The sequence below is a fragment of the Rhipicephalus sanguineus genome, chromosome 6 (assembly GCF_013339695.2).
Source record: "Rhipicephalus sanguineus isolate Rsan-2018 chromosome 6, BIME_Rsan_1.4, whole genome shotgun sequence".
NCBI classification, from domain to species: domain Eukaryota; kingdom Metazoa; phylum Arthropoda; class Arachnida; order Ixodida; family Ixodidae; genus Rhipicephalus; species Rhipicephalus sanguineus.
In genome coordinates this window covers 118,982,541-119,000,991 of record NC_051181.1, presented here as the reverse complement: position 1 = coordinate 119,000,991, position 18,451 = coordinate 118,982,541, and the positions used below count along the sequence as shown (strand labels likewise).

Sequence of the window (18,451 nt, the reverse complement as noted above, 5' to 3'; positions counted from 1 at the left end):
TCGCACGCATTCCCACCTCCGACTCTCAATTCAGAAATGACGTTGTGACAGATCCTGGTCAATCTATTATGACTATTTATCTCTCTCACACAAAAAATGATGTGAGCGTTCCCTGCAGCTTACTTTTTTAACACGAAAGTGCTTTATGCCGGGGTCCACCAAGAATTTCATGACGTATTTCTGTCACGGAAGTAGGTCAGCAAAATGAACGCCATCAGATGGCAAAGAAAAAAACTATAAGAAAAAGTTCAGCTGACTGGAATCGAACCCATGACCTCTCGGCCTGCGACGATGGCTGGCGCGCGTTTAGCCCACTGAGCTACCGCCAAACACATTACGGAGGCTACATGAACGCGCCTTTTTTCTTTCACACTTTTCTCTCACAGTGCTCTTGGATGGATGGATGGATGGATGGATGGATGGATGGATGGATGGATGGATGGATGGATGGATGGATGGATGGATGCTATGAGCGCCCCCTTTATAACGGGGGGCTGACATCTGTGCCACCAGGCTAGAAAAAACAAACAAAAAAATTCGCCGTTGCATTGACCGTCCCATTCGGCGCATTTCCAATACAAGTTTAATTTCGTGACCGCTTTAACACAGCGTGATGTGGCGGCTTAAGCGCAAGCCTCGCTCATAGCATCCATCCATATCGACAAATAGCTGTCCGACGCTTGTCTGGCTGTCGCACCGCCTTCCCCGCTCGCCCTGCGAAAAGTAACGGCCAGGCTAGAAGGAAGATACGACTCGCGTAGCGTTTCTCTTCGCCTTTCACGACGCTTTGAAGGAGTGCATATAGAGCATTAGTGTTTATTATGTGCTTGTTGATGCCATCTTTGCGCGGGATTCACCATATGCGGTGTCCACGTATATGTTAACTTCAGCTACCGCAAGGGTTGAATTATGATCATGGGCGTTTGTCGTCGGAACGGAGATGTGCCACTAGGCGTCAACGTGAGTGCGATGCGTCCACATCAAGTGATGCTGTATCTGCCAAACAACAGTGTACATTGTACAAGCTCTCATATACCAATTCACTATAAACAATGAACTACTTCTGTGACGACACGTTTCACTTTCGTGTTATACCGATTCCTATGAAGGAGGGATCAGCCATCTTTTTTTGCAGGTCGCTCTGTCATAGTTGGTACAAAGAAAGAAAATGTGGCACAGAAAACAGTCTTCATGAGTAACTCAAACAAACATACTTCAGATGCCTATTTTGTGTGAAACTGCTTTAGCAACCTATAAATGTCTGCTTTTGAACTTACCAAAGGCTTAGTGTCACTCCGCTTTGTTATTAGATACAAGAGACGTCAGCTATTTCGTAGGTTCAGTAAACATGGCCGTTAGCTTCTCTTGAAAGCTTCCGAGCACTTCGCCATGTACACAAAATATTCAAGTAAACTTGTGGTACAACTAAGCTCCAAGATAACATAACCGGACGCGTTCAGTAAATTGACGGCGCCTTATAGCACAAGAACCCCACGCGTTGGTTTTTTTTCCATTTTCGTAGTCAAGCAATAAATCCCCACGTGTTTTACACATTCCTTCTGGAGCAATACACACAACAGGCAAAAAAGCGTACACATTTCGAGGCTCTGCCTTCAATAAACATTTTGGCGTTGTCATTGTTGTTGTTGTTGTTGCTGTTGTTGCTGCTGCTACTGTTGTTGTTGTAGATGTTGTTGTTGTTGTTGTTGTTGTTGTTGTTGTTGTTGTTGTTGTTGTTGTTGTTGTTGTTGTTGTTGTTGTTGTTGTTGTTGTTGTTGTTGTTGTTCAGCGCGCCCTTCATTTGATCCACAGTTCTTTTTTTTTTTGCAGGAAGAAGTGGCTGGTTTGCTGGCTATTCGGAGCGTTGTCTTTTGCGTTTTGCACCATTGCTGCGTGGCAGATATACGGAACTGACATCCCGCCCTTCTTGATCGCCTTGAACACGTCTTACCAGTAGGTGACCTAAGTATGCGGCAGATGAGAGCCACTGACCCCACTGGCCTTAACAGCCCGTCTAACCTGGTCGAGCAGCGCTAGCTTGTCGGCCAGGTCAGAGCTGGACAGTCGCGCCTCTCACTGCTGCAACGTGTGTGTTGGTACCATGTCAGAGTGTGTAGGGTTAAAAGGGTCCTGAACCGCTTTTCTAAGTAATCATCGAATGACCTCGCTATCGGAGTTTATTGCTTCACTAATCCATTTTCACAAAAATTTCTCAAATCCGCCAGGAGTTGCAGGAGTTGCAGGGGTTTGTCGCGCGCTTTAAGCGCCTTCTCTCTTCTCTCGTCCCGACGAGCGCGCTAGAAGCTACACAGGGAGGGAGGGCGCGGAGGAAAGAAATTACGTCAGTGCGTGTTGTGACCTTGAGCGCCCGCGATGAAATGCGTGATGAAAAGCGATCGCTCTCTTCCGTTTTGACTCCTTACGCGAGTGTGGCTCACTGTGTAATGTTAGAAGACTATGAAGCACGGCGCCGCCACGTGGCGGGACCCCGTGGCATGAAACGCATTTGATCCAAGCGCCGCTCTTCATTTACGTCGGCCGATAGGATCCTATGTGCGGTTCGACGTCAAACAGCAGGTGCCCGCAGCTCCGAAGAGAGTGAACAGAGGCGTGTGTATAAAGAGAGCGCGCCTGAAAAAATGGCAACTTCGCGCTCCGCTTCTAAACTCTCACTGCCGCGCTGGACTGCAAGGTTTGGGCGCTGTTCATAGCAGGGTCTGCTATCCGCAGGATCTGTTTTCTCACCAAGCCCGAGGGGTGGTTCATGACCCCTTTAAGACTGAAGTTAGGATGGTCTCCTTTATAAACAAGAAGTTTAAATAGCAGATTCAAATGTAATACTCAAAGCGGTGTTCTGGCGATCACATTCAGTCTTATTACGCAAGAATTTATTTTGTAGGCAGCGTCTAGGCCAGCACTATAGGCGATGCGCAAAGCTCCGATGGTGCCATCTGCCGCCACGGCTCGGAAGCGCTGATGGGTCCCGGCGAGCAGTTTTCCCGCGAGCGTCTACGCGAGTGCACGGATGGATGTGTTTTCATCGTGATTTAACGACTCTGTCGGGCCTCAGCGATGTCGAAAAATAACTGCTGCGTTGTCGGCTGCTCGAACACACAGAAAAAATCGCCAGGAACGCACTTCTACAGGTTTCCGGGGCTATTTCATGAGCGAGAGCGACGGCGGTGGTGGATTGCGGCTTTACGGGGTAGAAGGTAAGCAATCGCGCTTTGTTTACGGCAGTGTTAGAACGATTACCGTGTTTTTATTTCTCCATTTATGTCGCTACGTCTTCAGCGAACGCTACTACGTTTACACTTGGTCGCCTCGCCTGCATTGTAGACGCTACAATGCACATGAGGTTGTTATTACTGATAAGACGCGATGCCTAGGCTCTCTTGAAAAACGAATGGCGCGAAGCGCAATGCCAGAGAATGTGGGGCAGGTGACGGCTCCTTTACAAAAGCGCCATGGAATCACACGTGCGCTGCACGAAATAGGCTGCATTCTACCTAATGATGGCAAGGGAATGCGATCACCGGTGCCTGCGTACGGCTCACAAAGGAGGTGGCTGGAGAGGACAAGGGGGTTTAAAAAGAGGATCCACTGAGAGGATCCCATGGCACGTCGTTAACGTGATAACGCAGACGCTGCGTCGCGGCACAAGCGGCGCTTCTGCAGCCCGACCGCGCTCGCCCGCTCCCTAAAAAAAGAAAAAAAAAGAAGAGAAAAAGAAAAAAGAAAGAACATAAACAAGAAACAGCTCAATTCGCTTAAGAAAGATCGAAATAATAAGAGAACGCCTGCTTTCACTTCATTTTTTTTTCAGCGAAATTACAGGGGGTCGACGGACATGCACTGATGTTCTTATCTGAGCACACCCAGCAAATACGTAGCCAAGCTGCTATGACAAGCTAGGTGACCACCAGCTCCGCAGTGACTCAGTCCCGCGCCACTATAGCGCAAGCTGCCGAGATATGTTTTCACAAGTTTGTCGTGCTGGTTTCAAAGTTTTACCAACGCTTACCCTTCGCATGGCCGCACCCGTGAAATGCATGCGCTGGTGCGACAGCGCTCCCTCAAAATCTACTATATGAACACATGGCGCGTAAACGAAGCTACCGTGTCGAGAAAAAAACGTTGGTTCATGCGTCAACGCATGCAGGCATTAGTGATCGGGACGTTATAAAGAAAGCGGTGTACTTACGATGAGCTCCACTTCATAGGGAAGCTATTGAGGCTTGTCTGTGGCAAACACTTGGCGCGTATGGTATTGTCATCCAACACAGCTGTGACGTCGGACACATGTATACTATTATAAAGTGCGGCTCATTTGCGCACACTATCGCCGCAAAAGTAATTATCTGGGACGCGCACAAGCGGCAAATCGCATGCGCGCACTTGCATCATGCTTGCAGTGAAATGAGGCGTCTGCTACGCGACCCGCCAGCGGTTCCAGCGGCCGCCGCTACGCGGCTTTCAGTGGCGCCCCTATAAGCGCTGCGCATCGCGTATAAGTACAAATGAGAGGAAGTTATAATAATTTCGGAAGTTTTAAGTGCCAATACCACGATATGATTATGAGCCACGCCTTGGTGGAGGGCTCCTGAAATTTCGACCAGCTGGGGTTTCTTAAAGCGCGCCTAGATGAGGGGAAGTATGCCGGAAAGATTCCTGTCATCGGCTTTCGCCTGACACTTCTCCTTATACTGTAAATGACCGGCGGCGTATTGCATTTCCTGCAGAAAGTACCTGGACACAATGAATAAATTCTACAGGCTCCCTTTCTACCACGGCGTGTGCTACTTCTCCGGCTGTATGACATTCCTGGCAGTGCAGAAGTACGGCGCTAGGAGATTACCGAAGGTGAGTACATAACATTGAGCATACCCTCGGACTCCTGGCCAGTGGTATTTTTATTTACATAATCCGCCATTTTCATGTTCTTTTGCTACCCGCTGCCATTCTGGTAGAAGGGTGGAGCTTTGGGAGGTGATCCGGGACAACCCAGGTCGCCAAAACTAAAAGCCTCCGAGATCAAAGGCGTGCGGAGACTCCACGTGTACCCTACCAAAGCGTTTCGCGACTTTCCCGCTACAGGAGAGGCACATGCGCCGTGGCACCGTGAAAAAGGCGGATTGACCGTGCACGTTGCTAGTATTACCACCTCGCAACTCACGGCTGCTATAGCGGAGTCAATAGTGACACTAATTAGCAATAAGCGGCTCAAATAACCAATGTAGAAGTAAAAAGCATTTTTTTCTGCTTTATTCCGTGTGCCACACTGTATATCGTTGCTTACCTTCTCTGCGACTGCCGTCGTTTATTAAATTTGATAGAAAATAAAATTTGATTGATTGATTTGATTGATTGATTGATTGATTGATTGATTGATTGATTGATTGATTGATTGATTGATTGATTGATTGATTGATTGATTGATTGATTGATTGATTGATTGAAAAGCCGACTTCTTCCGCAATGCCCTAGCAGACTTGAGCGCGAGGTGTTGCAGTGTTTCCTGATAAAGACAGATTGAACGGTGCATTGCGAATGTTCGTGTTAGATAGTAGTGTTTTAGCGCGTTAGTAAGAAACCAATTTTCGTGGCGACTTCGTAGGCTCTATTCCTCTTTCATTCTTTCAAAGCCTAATCTTCCTTTCCAAGTACAAAGTAGCCAAATGGAGGCGTACCATGGTTAAATTCCCCGTATCTCCTTCACCTTTCTCTCTCTCTTTGTCTGCACACAGCTCTGTGTTTCCGCCGAGCCAAAAATGTTTGCGAAGAGCGAAATTTGCGAAAAAGATTAATTTCCGCCTAGCCTAGAGGCATACTTTCTTCAGTTAAATGTTTTAGCCTGTAGTAACCTTCATGGTCTTCGCAGTTGTCGAATAGATTAAAAGCTGAAGAAGCGGCGAGAGGCGGCCTAGTTGGTAAATGCCTCAATAACAGCACCCGTCCTCGTATTTTCTTTTCTTCGCCCCATGTTTGCGCTCTTAATCCCTTCTTTGAGATTAGAATCGTCGTGCTTAAACAGAGCAGAAATTTACGTTTAAAGTGAAGCCCAGGTCACGCAAGGTTTAATAGTCCGGTGCGCCTAAAGGTGCGCTACACAAGTTACTGATCATGAAGCTTCCTAGTATATTCCTGTGAAGTAACGAAGCGTTATGGTTGACCAACAGGTCTTTCAGGCAGTCTGCTGGTGCATAGCGCTATTCTGCGGCCTCTTCTGCCTCTTCGTGAAGCACCTGTGGTACCGAAGTGACGGCCGAGCCAGCGAACCAATTCGAATGGCGTACGCATTCACCGACCGAATCCTGTGGTCCGTGTGTGTCTCCTGGTTCGTGTTTGCCTGTGCCACCTGCAGAGCGGGTAAGCCACAAGCCGTACTTACTCTACAGGAGAAGTCGCTAACTAGAGGTTTTTAGCGGACACGGTATTTCGGCATACGCAAAGGGGTTTACGGAACACCGGGTCATCAGACGATAGTATCGTTATCTTGTGACGCTTGGTGCATACGCGATTATAGACACGCCTGTTTGTTCTCGCCTGGTGCTTTTCAGGAAAAACAAGATTAAAACGGCAACTATAGTCCTAATTACGCCCCTTCAAGGAATCTACGCCAACAGAAAAGTAGAATGCACTAGGTTTCTGCCGCAATTCTCTGCTCGCCTGGTTCATCCCGGCCCCGCCATATGGGGCCACCTATTTGGCCTCTCACGTTCACGGCTACGGCAACCCGGCATTACGATAACGCAAAGAACTTTCTGGGCAAGCTAATGCTCTCTAACAATCTGAAACAATATTTGGCTCACTCCTCGGGCTTTCATCCTCGGCATCTCCTCGCTTTCGTCCTCGTCCTCCCACTCTATACCCTCTACAGCGCAGGGATGCTCTTAGGAGCGTGAAGTACTTTCTCTCTAACCCCACCACCGCTCTACTAAGTGTTTCCACTAAACGGTCGTCCACACACGCACACTCACACGTGCGTAGTAAATATTTTGTCTACTTAAATTGGTGGGTTCAGTGGCCAGCTGATGATAAAGACCGCATATGAACGAGAATCCCTGCGAACGCGGCCCTGGTTCGCCATTTTCAGGCCGCTGTACATATAGCATGTTCCTTATTGCGAGTGGCCGGTGTCCAATTTCGTCAGCCTGTTTCGAGTAAGCCGATCATTGCGAACACTATACGTAAACGGATCCTTTGGCACTAAAACGTATTTTCGATTAGTCCAAAATAGGCTGGCAAAGCAACGTTTCATGCAGCCAATGTAGTAAATATAGGCAATATGAATCCTCTGCCACTACACTCACACATATTTCAAAAGCCATTGGCAAATCTTCGTAGCAGCAGAACGTTTTCTTTTTGTTTTGTTTTTTATGAAAAACTTTCTTAAAAGCCCTTCAGGTGTGTGCATTTTCAGGCATAAGGAAATAGACAGCGATGTTTCTGCGTTGGTTGTCGAACGCAGGGACAATTTCCTAACAAAGGAGCGTCGAATGTTCCGTGGTTGCGTTAACGGTGAACTTCAATTGTAGTATGTGCTTCTAGAAAGGAGGATGCGGCTGACAATGTTTGCACACCACGGACATATGTCTCTACACGCCGTAGGGCACATCGTGTGGAGAGTGTGCAGATTTACGTAAGTGTCCGTCTGTAATCGTCGTAACACGGTCGCCTCCGCAGCGCTCAGTTTGCCCTGTGGGGCTGGATATAGTCGTCTATTTTCCCTATAGGACTTAGGAATCGCTGCGTAGCAAGGGTCTAGGGGTGGAGGATCCTCTATTGCAGAGTCCAAAGTGGCTTGGTCATTTCCAAAGCCTCGAGCCGCCTCGTCCACATGCAGGTTCCATTGCCACGCCCTCGTGCCCCGGTGCCCCGTCCACAGTCTGGACGTACTTCACTTTGGGGACCCATCCAGTCCCAACCAATATTCGGAGCGCCTGTGCTCCAATTTTGCCCCTTAGATAGTTTCTGCAAGCCTTTTGTGAGCACGCAGTGGTGGTTATTGGAGAATTTCGCGTCCATCTCTTTTAGTGCTGGGGCTATAGCGACCACTTCCACTTCAGTTGTCGAGGCTCGATTTATTGAAGCGCCGGCTGTAATTTTGTCTCTAGGGTCTGTGACTACAGCCACATTAGTCCTTGTGCTGGTCTGATAAGGCACAGCGTCAGTGAATGTTTCCGTGGTCCTATATGTTGTCATTTTGTCAATGTATTCCTCCCTGGCCTTTCTTATCCCAGCATGCAGAGTAGGGTCCACGTTCTTTGGTATTGGCGACACCGCGTACCATTCTATAAGGTCGTTTGGTACCTCTTCAGTTTCTTGATGTTTTTGCATTATCGCATCGCGCCCTAGTTTTGTTAGGACTGCTGTGCCAGTTGGAGTCTGGAGAAGGCGATTTTCTTGTGCTTGTAGCTGTGCCTCGGTTAATTATTCAATCACGTTATGAACACCAAGCGCCAGTAGCTTTTCGTTCGGGGCATTCCGCGGTAATCTTATGCCTCTCCTGTAGGCCATTCTTATTATTTGGTTTGTTTTTATTTCTTTTCCCTGTTCATACTATGCGATACGACTGATGACGAGACTTTTGAGCAGACGGAGGGTATCTTAATTGTTCTCTCATGCCCTTACGGTTGTATGTTATGCGCGAGATCATGCGTGAGATCTGCTGCATCACTGTTTTGAGTTTTAGTCTGTGCAGACATTTCTGAAAAAAAAAAACATTTCTGGCCACGCCTCTGCTTCTCCCCATACAATGGTGAGTACTAGAAGGCTAGAGACACGCTCTTCAGGCCGACTGCCTTTTGATTACTGCCGATGACAGTAATCAAATTACTTTTTACTGTAATGCGTGAGGTAATTAACTTCTTTTGTGGGCTAGTAATCTAGTAATAAAATGAATTACTTCGAGCGAGTGATCTCAAGAAAATTACCCATTACTTATCTAGTTATATTAGAGTCTTTTAGCAAGTAACGGAAATAGGGTACGGTATTGCCGTAGCACTCCTCCTTTCTCGCTCGTTCACCCAGTTCCAGTCGCAGTGCGTCCCCCGAACGAACGACAGGTTCCTCTCTAACAATGCGTAGGCTGACAGGCAACAATGAGGCGTGACACCCCCACATAAAATTTTGAAAAATCTTTTGTGGTGTTGGGGTGCGTTCACTGCAATTAGAAGCGGCAAAAGCACAACGAGTTAGAAAGGGGGAGCGGTACCGTAATACCATACCGTATTTGCGTGCCGTATTTCCGTAACTTGCAAAAAAAGACTATTTTTCGACTGAAACATAGCATGTCCGCTTGCCTTGTAGGTTAAAAAATTCACCGAGAAAGCAAGGAACATAGGCAGGTTAACTTGAGAGCCCAACCTCAAACGTGAGATTGAGGCAAGCTCACAGAAAAGCCACAAAGAATGCAAGCATCGAATAACGTTTCTGGGCGGCCGCGGTCCTCGCAACTCAAGACAAAAAAGGTCGTCGACGGGTCCACGCTTTGCTGACTGTCGAACAACAGCATGCGAAGGCAGCAACAGCTTGCGGAGGTTTCGACCACGTGACTGTGTCTCATTCTTTAAAACAAAACGAGGATAGGTTGTGTCGTCCCGCGTCCCCTATGGCCCCCGAACTGTTCTTCAATCAAGCAATGTCAAGCAAGCTTCGAGACAGGCTATAAAAAGACGCGTCATCAAAACAGCGACAGGTTCTCACCGCGTTGGTTTAGGGGCTAACAGCCAGAAAGAAGGATGACGCCGAGTCTCTGCCGATTGGTCTGTAGGGCTGCAAGTGAGCGTTTGGAGGGAATTAAGGAAGTACAAAAAGGCGAGGTGCTTGGCAGCATCGTGAAACACCAGAAGTCACCGACGCATACGACGACTTCTTTAAAACTTGTAGGACCGGACCCATTCAGCAATCAAGTAGATATGGCACTCTGAGGAGCTGCTTTAAAATCACAAAACAAGACCACTTCGCCTGCTAGGTGGTCAGTAGTATAGCTCAAAGACTCGTGGAGTACAGCAGGTTCTACCGTTGCGGATGTCGTAATGCGTCTACCAGGTCTTGTAGCTCCAGCAAAGCAGGTCACAATGAAACGCAACACTCAACGCGTCACTTAAGGAGGAGGAGGAGGAGGAAGAAAATAAAAACGGAAGAACAGGGAGGTTAGCCAGTTCAGCTGGCTACCCTGTGCTGGGGAAAGGGGTAAGGGGAATAAAAACATGCTTACGCCCCCCTACACAACTATTTCTTATCCTTAATTTTTGCAATTTCCAGGTCCGATAAGCCGCTTCCTCTCGTGGGAAGGCCTGCTACCTCTGAGCCGACTCTCGTTCGGCGTGTACCTGCTTCACTTGCCCATACAGACACTGTCTTACTACATCGCTAGGGAGCGAACCTTTTTTTCGCACTACACGATGGTGAGTGACCTGCTGCAGCTTTTTTAAATGTTGGGTGAAAAACTGTGGCTGATTAATGGGGCAATAGGGGTACTTTTGTCGACGAAGTTAATGCCATGCCAGGGATAGCATCGTACTGTACTATTGTAATACATGAACAACGAGAACGATGCCGAATCATTTTGCTTCCAGCTTGCAGAGTTTTGCAATGATGTATTAACTGAATACGGAGTTAATTAAGTCGATGCATCAAGTTACAGCCTAATGAATACGTGATCCACCTAAATGAGTCTTACATTTTTAAACAAACAAACCAGTAATGAATGGAAAGGTCATCATTATTTTGCGTAAGGGCAGAGCTCTATTATAACGTGTTTCCTTCGTATATATGTGTTTATTTGATATACTTCTTGTGAGCTCTAGTTCAGTATTGTAGTCACAGCGCCGCCTGTGAAAATGTGCGTCCTCCCTATCATTCTTCAGTGGGGTGGCAGTGGGCTGCGCAGCACTACGTCTCTGGGTCGTTTAGAATACGGCCATATTTGTCCACTTACTTCTACTTGCTATTAAAAACCATAGCTGGTAAAACATGTAGCACATTTCGTCAGCTGGTTCCTTCGTCATAGACAGTGTGTCCGTCTGTTTATTCATGATGAAATTTCCTGCAGCGCTCAGGAGTAGGACAAAAAGGACGGAAGAAACAATAAGAACAGGTGCTGACTCTCAAATGAAGCTTATTTTGAAACGCAAGAAGAAGGAAGAAAGAAGGAAAACCAGAAATCGCTAACGCGCGGAGTAGCAAGATTAGCACGCTCTTCACTAACAAAAAACATCTGTCCTACTCGTGAGCGCTGCACCAAATTTCCTCATGAACACCAACCAACTCAGCTTACCATCTTAATGGCTTTAATTAAAGCTAGACAGTCAAGTAACCCATCAAACAACGATTCAAATAAATCTGTCATGAAATGCACGGTGACGCCTTTGTCTACGAAACAAAAGCTATTTCGAGGGAACATTAAAGGGCCACCGACGAGGAACATTACAAGCAGCTTTATCCTTTTCTTTTTTCTTTTATTTCCTCCCCATCTGCTTCAGGTGTCGGCATGCTTCGCTGTGCTCATCTGGAGCTACATCCTAAGTTACCTGATGTTCATCGCGTGCGAAGGTCCCACTGCCAACTTGGACGCGTTGCTCTTCGTGCGCCAAAGACGCACGCGGAGTGAGTGCAAGGGCTCACGCATGAATGGAAACCGAGTGGAAGATAGGAAATTGCAAATGTGTTTCGAGAACCAAGTTGCATACTCTCCGACCACGGACTCCACGTCCGTAGCAAATGGGTATCGGCTGTAACGACCATTTCATGAGGAGCCACCACTAGTACAACCATGTTATCGTAATTAAAAATTATTAAATATACTCATGTTGTAATCGTGCGTCTTTCCCTTGTGCTTTCTCTCTTTCTTTCTCTCTTTTTTTCTCCGAGTGTGTGTGTTTGTTTTGGGGTGTGGCGAAGCGTGATGTGACGCGTTGTGACGCGTTGTGGCGTGGTGTGGCGTGGTGTGGCGTGGCGTGGCGTGGTGCGGCGTGGTGTAGCGTTGTGTGTGGTGTAGTGGTGTGTGATGTTGGGATGTGCAGGGTACTGTAGGGTGTCTGTTGCATGCTGCAACACACCCATACTGACTATTCGTGTTGCACTGACGCTCCGGAAATGCTTTCAAGGAGTAAGGTTCTTTTATAAAGATTGCATGGTTTTTGATTGAACGTACATTGTCTCGTTAATTTCTGCTCGAAACAAATGTGTTATCAGGGCCAGGGAAGTCCAAGGACCCCTGTTATTTTTCATCTCTCTTCTTAACTAGATTTTAATATTAATCGACAACTTCTATTATGTGAAGTTTTACATGCGCATTTTTATGGCTTGTAAAACCAATCAATTTTCACTGAAGCCTTTGCTTCTAATGTCACTGAGGATGAAACCAGAATATATCCCATGCGCTCAAACTTGAGGTTGTTTGTTTTCATAATTTTTTAGACTTTCATAACGTGATGCATTGCATTACTGTAACGTTGAAATTTTCTGAAATACTGTGAAAAAAAATGTACAGGCGAAATTTCTCATCTGTATAAGTATTCACATATAAAGTGAAGTCGCGCAGTGTCACGACGAATAATTCAAGTCCTGAAGAATGTTTCGTCAGCGTTTGTTATTGACACAAACTCTGTTTATTTTCCAAGTAACATAACTTTTTCACTCGATATCTCAGTTCGAATTCTGGATGCTTAAACCTAATCCTAAAAATATTTAAAAAAAAAACTGTATGTGACAGTGAAAAAATGGTTTAGTGCTCTAGCTACAAAAATTCATGGCTGATAAAATAAACCTATGATATTAAAAAACAACTTTCACATATTCACACATGTTAAACGCAACCACAATAAAAGCGCGTCTAACGAGGAACATAAGTTGGTGTTAAAGAAAGAAAACCAACCAGTAACAACGAAATCGTATTCCTAACATAAGATAAAATAATGTGCATAAATAACATGTAGGTAATGTAACAATACAGGCAGTTATTATCGTACAACGCGTAAAAATATATCATGTCATCTAGCACATCATGCAGTGACCCTTAAGAAAACTGTGAACACGAATGGTGACGTGATCACCATTCGGGTGGTGATAATTCGAATGGTGACATAATTGTGACGAACACGAATGGCGACGTAGTGGCCACGTAATCAGTCATTTTGATGCCCGGTTAGGTGCAGGTACAGACGATGTTGAACGGTCCGTTGCAGTATCCTCCTCGATGACCGTAAGTTCTTCGGCATTCTTGTGAACAAGTCAGCAATGACTTCGGGCATCCAAGGCCTGCATGTAACGGTGCGAAAATTTTCATTCAGTTCACCTCTGCAACCCGTGCAGTCTGTATACGCACGCGTGGCTTCTTTTTAATTAAAAGTATGCGTACGGACGGTTCGAATTTCGCGCTACTCTTTGTCTAATAGTGCATGTCTTTAAGCAAACAGACGAGCAAGCGGGAGAGACGCAGTGCGCAGCAACAATCTATAGGAAACACAAAAACTGATAACTGTTGGGGTTGCACAGTCGCGCCCAATATGAGTTGTAACATGCTACCCGTGGTCAAAGAGGCACCAACACGGCACCGTGGCGCCGACATAAAAAAACAGTCAGTGACGTAAGCGTAGTTTCCACTACTGGTATTTCCAAAGCTAATTTCAGGTTTGCCGGTGTTACAGTATAGGCTTGGGGTTCCTTCAACCATGGCCACCGCGTTGCGACTCATATTCAGCGCCTCTGTACGTCTCGAGACCACGGTATGATCGTGCGGGGCGCCGTAGTGGAAGGCTCCGGAAATGTCGACCACTTGGGGTTCTTTAACGTGTGCGTAAATCAAAGCACACGCGCCTTTATAGCATTTCGCCTCCATCGAAATGTGGCCAACGCGGCCGGGATTCGATCCCGCGACCTTCGGGTCAGCAGTCGAGCACAATAACCACAAGACCACCTCGGTGGGTGAAACACAAAACACGCAAGGTAAAATAGAGAAGGCGATGAAACGCGCAAACGTTTAGATCACATAAGGTTCATTCAAGCGTATTCTCTGCAACAGCACACGCAGTTTTAAAAAAAGCGTTTTCTTGAATTTCACTTGTGCTCACTTGAACGCTGTATACAATACAATATGTAAACGTATTGTCGTCAGTTTGCAAGTGAGCACACCTGCGTTATAACTTTTTACAAAATGTTCTAACACACGTTGAAACAAGATTAACATCAAGGACGTGTTTTGGCGTATTTGTGTACCGATAATATCTGTACGAAAAGGGCAAGATTTTTCTCGTCGCTACACGGTCTACGAACGTAAGTAGGTGAGGACTAAATGTAAGGCGACATTGTTGGTGCCGATAAACTTATGGGCATTTGTGTAAAAAATTGCAACATAACTTAACTATAAAGTGTCCTCACGAATTCACTGCATAATAACTGCTACAAAGTACAGCGTACATGATGTGTGTGAGAAGAATACGAGAAAAAGAAGCAGGGACGCGAGCCATCACAAATCTAGTCAACCCGTCTGGAAACAATATATCTCAGGAGCTTACTATTTATTATAGTGAGAAAGTGTGCAGTTTTCAACACTCTTGCGTTATATTCAGTGCCACGGCGCTCACAATTTGCGGTATTCGGTACGATTTTCGGCAGCCCTAAGTCCCGTCTAGCAATAAACTGATCATATAAGAAGCACAGTCACTCGTTCGCTGGATGACGAAGTCATAGACTGAGATGGATCGAGTGAACATGTCTTATCTAAACTGACAGAAATTATGATTACCGGAGTTTTTTTCTGACTTCAACTTACCTATATCGAAGTGGGTCACTTCGTATGCCGCTGCCATGTCCGTCAAAACGGCGAAGGCGGACATGAGAAACACGAAAGTCAGCAAGTCGGCCCTCATGCTGCAGTATTAAAAAAATATATAAAGGGTCAAACCGTCGTAAAATGTCTTTTCTGAAATGGGAATTTAACATGCTGTACATGTTAAAGAGGTGTGGTCACTCGGACATTTTAAAACCCCTCGAAATACACTCTGCGCATGTACAAGGCCCAATCGATGGTGTCCACGATCGATAGACTCTAAGTGGAGCAGAAGGTACAGCGAACGGAACAAAGGCCATCGCCCTCATCATAACGGCAGGCCTACGAAACCTTTTTTTTATATAAAAAACCCCCACGAACTTCATTTAGCTCTAATTAAGGAGTGACCGCGAGGGATTTGTTATTTCTCGCTGGTCACTTACTTCTCAAAAAGTTTTGCTGAGAACATGTTACCATGTAATCTTTTTTTTAACTTACTATGTTAAGTCTGAATGCCCTTGAATCTCTAGGTGTCTGTACTGCTCGCGCTGTCCTTACTGGATATAAGTGTCCGAATCCACGTTACGAAGTTGTGTACAGCGTCTCCTTTTCCTTTCAGCGCTGCTGGTGAACGAGCTTTAGAAAACATTGTGCGGCAGGCACACACTTGTATATAGACTACATTGTGCCTGCCAGTAAATTCCACTGATTAGCTTGATTTCCTGTTCACTTTGGTGTATCATTTATTTAGAGCAGTGTATAGAGTAATGACACCTTCACCATCAAGTGCTTTTTCGAATAGTTTGTCAACTCGGATGACACTATAGCGCTGTTGAAGTGTTCCGTATGTAATTCCAATAATTCCGCATGTTTTCGTACGGAATCCATACAGAGTCCATTTGTTTTCCATACATTTACCATGTACTATTTCCGCAATAATGTTACGGAAACATGGAATTATTGAAATGTCATCCGGAACGTTTCAGTAGGGATACTTTTTTCTCAAATTCCGTTTGTCTTTTATTCCTGCTCTTTGCTTCTTCTCTGCGCTCGCGGTACAGTTCAAGTCTCCGCTTAAACATGAGACAGTTGCGGTGTCTACTGCGACTCCCTGACTCCTACTCTGACTCACTAAAATCCTGCTCCAGGCTCGCTAGCACCTCAACTTCAACAAAAATTTTACTCAGCCGAAATCACTCGGACTCAGCATCACTAATATTCAGCTCGGTCGGGCTCTCGCGTGCTCAGACTCGCGAGTAACCTGCTCAACCGAGCTCACTCGAACTCACACTCGCATAAATATTGGCCAGCCAAACTCACTCGGGCTCAAATTCACGGAAATTTCGCTCAGCCGGACTCGCTCTTACTCAGACTCATAGGTCGGTCTGAGACTGGGTGAGTCGACTCATGAGTGAGCTTGCCAAACCACGCTTACGACTGACTGCTACTCAAGTCATCTTTGACTCGGTATCCATCTGGAGCTAGCCGACATAAAGACAACATACAGCACTTGCCATTTCGTATATCGGAAACCTTGCCCTCCTGTTGCCTCAGAAAGAACGAAATGCTCTGCTGTCGTATAAACGTCTTCCGTACGTAGTCGTACGCAGGCCCCACTTTAGCGTCTAAGTGCTCCCGCATCCGGCATGTCAGCTGTAATTGGCCGGTAGGCGCAACGTAGTCCTGTATTCGTAGAACTGTTTTCGTACGTACTTTTCGTGAGTTATAATGCAGTCGTGCTCAGCGGAGCGTTACGGCTCCCAGAAGCGTGAAGGGGTGGGGTGTGATGTTTTTTTTTTCTGAGCTTTGCGTTCGTGCTTTGAGTGCTTATGTTCTCGCCTTCTGTTATTAACGCGCGGACGGAGTTTTCTGATAGAGGCCAACCGAGCACTTACGGCGCGACTTTGCGCACAAAACTTCAATGGAACTGTGAGAGAGCTTCTCGTATAACGGTAACAAGTAGAAATATAGCTCAAATTACTTTAAGCAAAACCGGTGTGCGTCAATACGTAGCCACAATGTTTGGCAGAGTCGAACGTAAGTCTTTCAAAAGACTTCTATTCTGACAGGACCATAAACACTCTGAGAACAAATGCACTCTGAGAACAAAAGAAAACGAAGTACGAAAAGGTTCTATTTGGAAATCTCCTACTGCCTAAGTACACACGGCCTAATTTCAAGAATGCGCGCAAAGCATGAACGCGAACGAGATACAGAATTTCCGCTCTCAGCAGAAACATATAGCATCCAAACTTACGTGAAGTGAGCGCTGGATACCGAGCTGTGGCTTGCTTACTCGTCTCTCGTGCTTCGAGACTGTGGATCAAATCGAGTGTCTCGGTGTACGACCGAGTAGTCAGCCTTAAAACCCTTTCGGCACCGTCTGTAGCTGGTTGACGGCAACAGGTTGGGGGGAAATCCTGCAGCGTCACCTGGTAGCGGTGGCGCAGAACAGGGTGCAGCGGTACAAAACACGTGCGTTTTCTGTGATCAATGGGTCACCTCGATCGGGAAAACATGTGCTACAGAACGAGTGAGTGGGTGGTGGTGGCAACTACCTATGCCCTCCCCCATTTCTTTCCCCTCGGCCACCGGCACTGGTCTCAGAAACGCACGGCCTTCGACACCGATGTTCTGGAGGGGGGTGCAGGGCTTCCCAGCCGGAGACGGACGTGGCGATACCACGTGCTAGATCGCGGCCAGGACCGTGGTGGTGAGAGAGAGAGTGCGGGGACCCTCGCTTCCGTTGCACTTGTCGCGTGACCATAGCGCAAGCGACGTTGACCCAAAAATAGAGACGCGAGCGTCGTCGTCGTTGCTCGCGACGTTGAGCGTGAGAACCAATCGGGCCACCAACCATCGCCAGGAAACGGAACGGCGAGCCCAAGGGGGTGTGCCGGGGGGTGTGCTAGTATTCGCCTGCGTACGCATAATTTTTTTTTTACTTCCGCATTAGCGTAATCGAACAGCAACTCCCGCGTGCTCTATTTTCTCGGCGATTTGCTTCCGTTGTTTCGCTGTCATGTTCTTTAACAAAAACAAAAGAAAATTCTTTTAACAGGATGACGATAGTGTAACGCAGAGGAAGCATCCTGTCAGCGGTGACGTACAGTCTTCCAAAGGCGAAAACACTAACGTTTGTGTCGTAGATGATGACGCAGACTTACTTGCAAAAGCTTGACCTACTTTGCTCATTTATTTTATTACGTGGTCGATCTTCCTCGTGGTTACGCGTAAATTAAAGGACTCGGAAGGGTCGTGACGCAGCGCCTCTAGCCTTGTTGACAAGTGCGCTTACGAGGCTCCTGCCTGCACACGTCTCTGATAGTGAGCATTTCGTCATGAATATCAAAACCCTTATCAAGTCATACTGATGTTTAGAACGACATACGCCATCAGCTAAAGTAATGACCTGGTACCAACATTCACGCGCCTTTAAGTTTGCTGTTCTCAACGTCGAAATATGCTGCCCGGGTGAAGGGTCTAGCGTAGCGACCGTACAAGGCGATGGCTGACACGTCAGTCGTCGGTGACGGAGGTAATGTTCCCCTCAACCCTGGCAATGTCACATCTGTCACGTCACACTGCTAATGTGGGTGCGTGTACTTATAGACAATCTGCACATTTCCAAACGAACACAACGTAGGTACGATGAGCAGGCCACGACATTTCAAT

At 46.6% G+C, this 18,451-nt stretch overlaps 1 protein-coding gene and 1 long non-coding RNA gene across 2 annotated transcripts; one reads left to right on the top strand and one right to left on the bottom strand.

Annotated features, from left to right (window-relative positions):
• Positions 1–1,836: 1,836 nt before the first annotated feature.
• On the top strand, positions 1,837–11,810 carry LOC119396268 (nose resistant to fluoxetine protein 6). The gene is made up of 5 exons (XM_037663405.2): positions 1,837–1,953; positions 4,743–4,863; positions 6,180–6,369; positions 10,270–10,412; positions 11,490–11,810. The coding sequence occupies exons 2-5, from the start codon at positions 4,759–4,761 to the stop codon at positions 11,742–11,744; spliced, it is 693 nt and encodes a 230-aa protein (XP_037519333.2). The 5' UTR covers positions 1,837–1,953; positions 4,743–4,758; the 3' UTR covers positions 11,745–11,810.
• Positions 11,811–12,672: 862 nt separating this feature from the next.
• Positions 12,673–17,346, bottom strand: LOC119398022 (uncharacterized). Its single transcript, XR_005184729.2, has 3 exons — positions 17,034–17,346; positions 14,780–14,877; positions 12,673–13,266 (listed from the first exon to the last, which is right to left on the bottom strand). It is a non-coding gene; the product is annotated as an uncharacterized LOC119398022 (long non-coding RNA).
• Between the last annotated feature and the right edge of the window lie 1,105 nt (positions 17,347–18,451).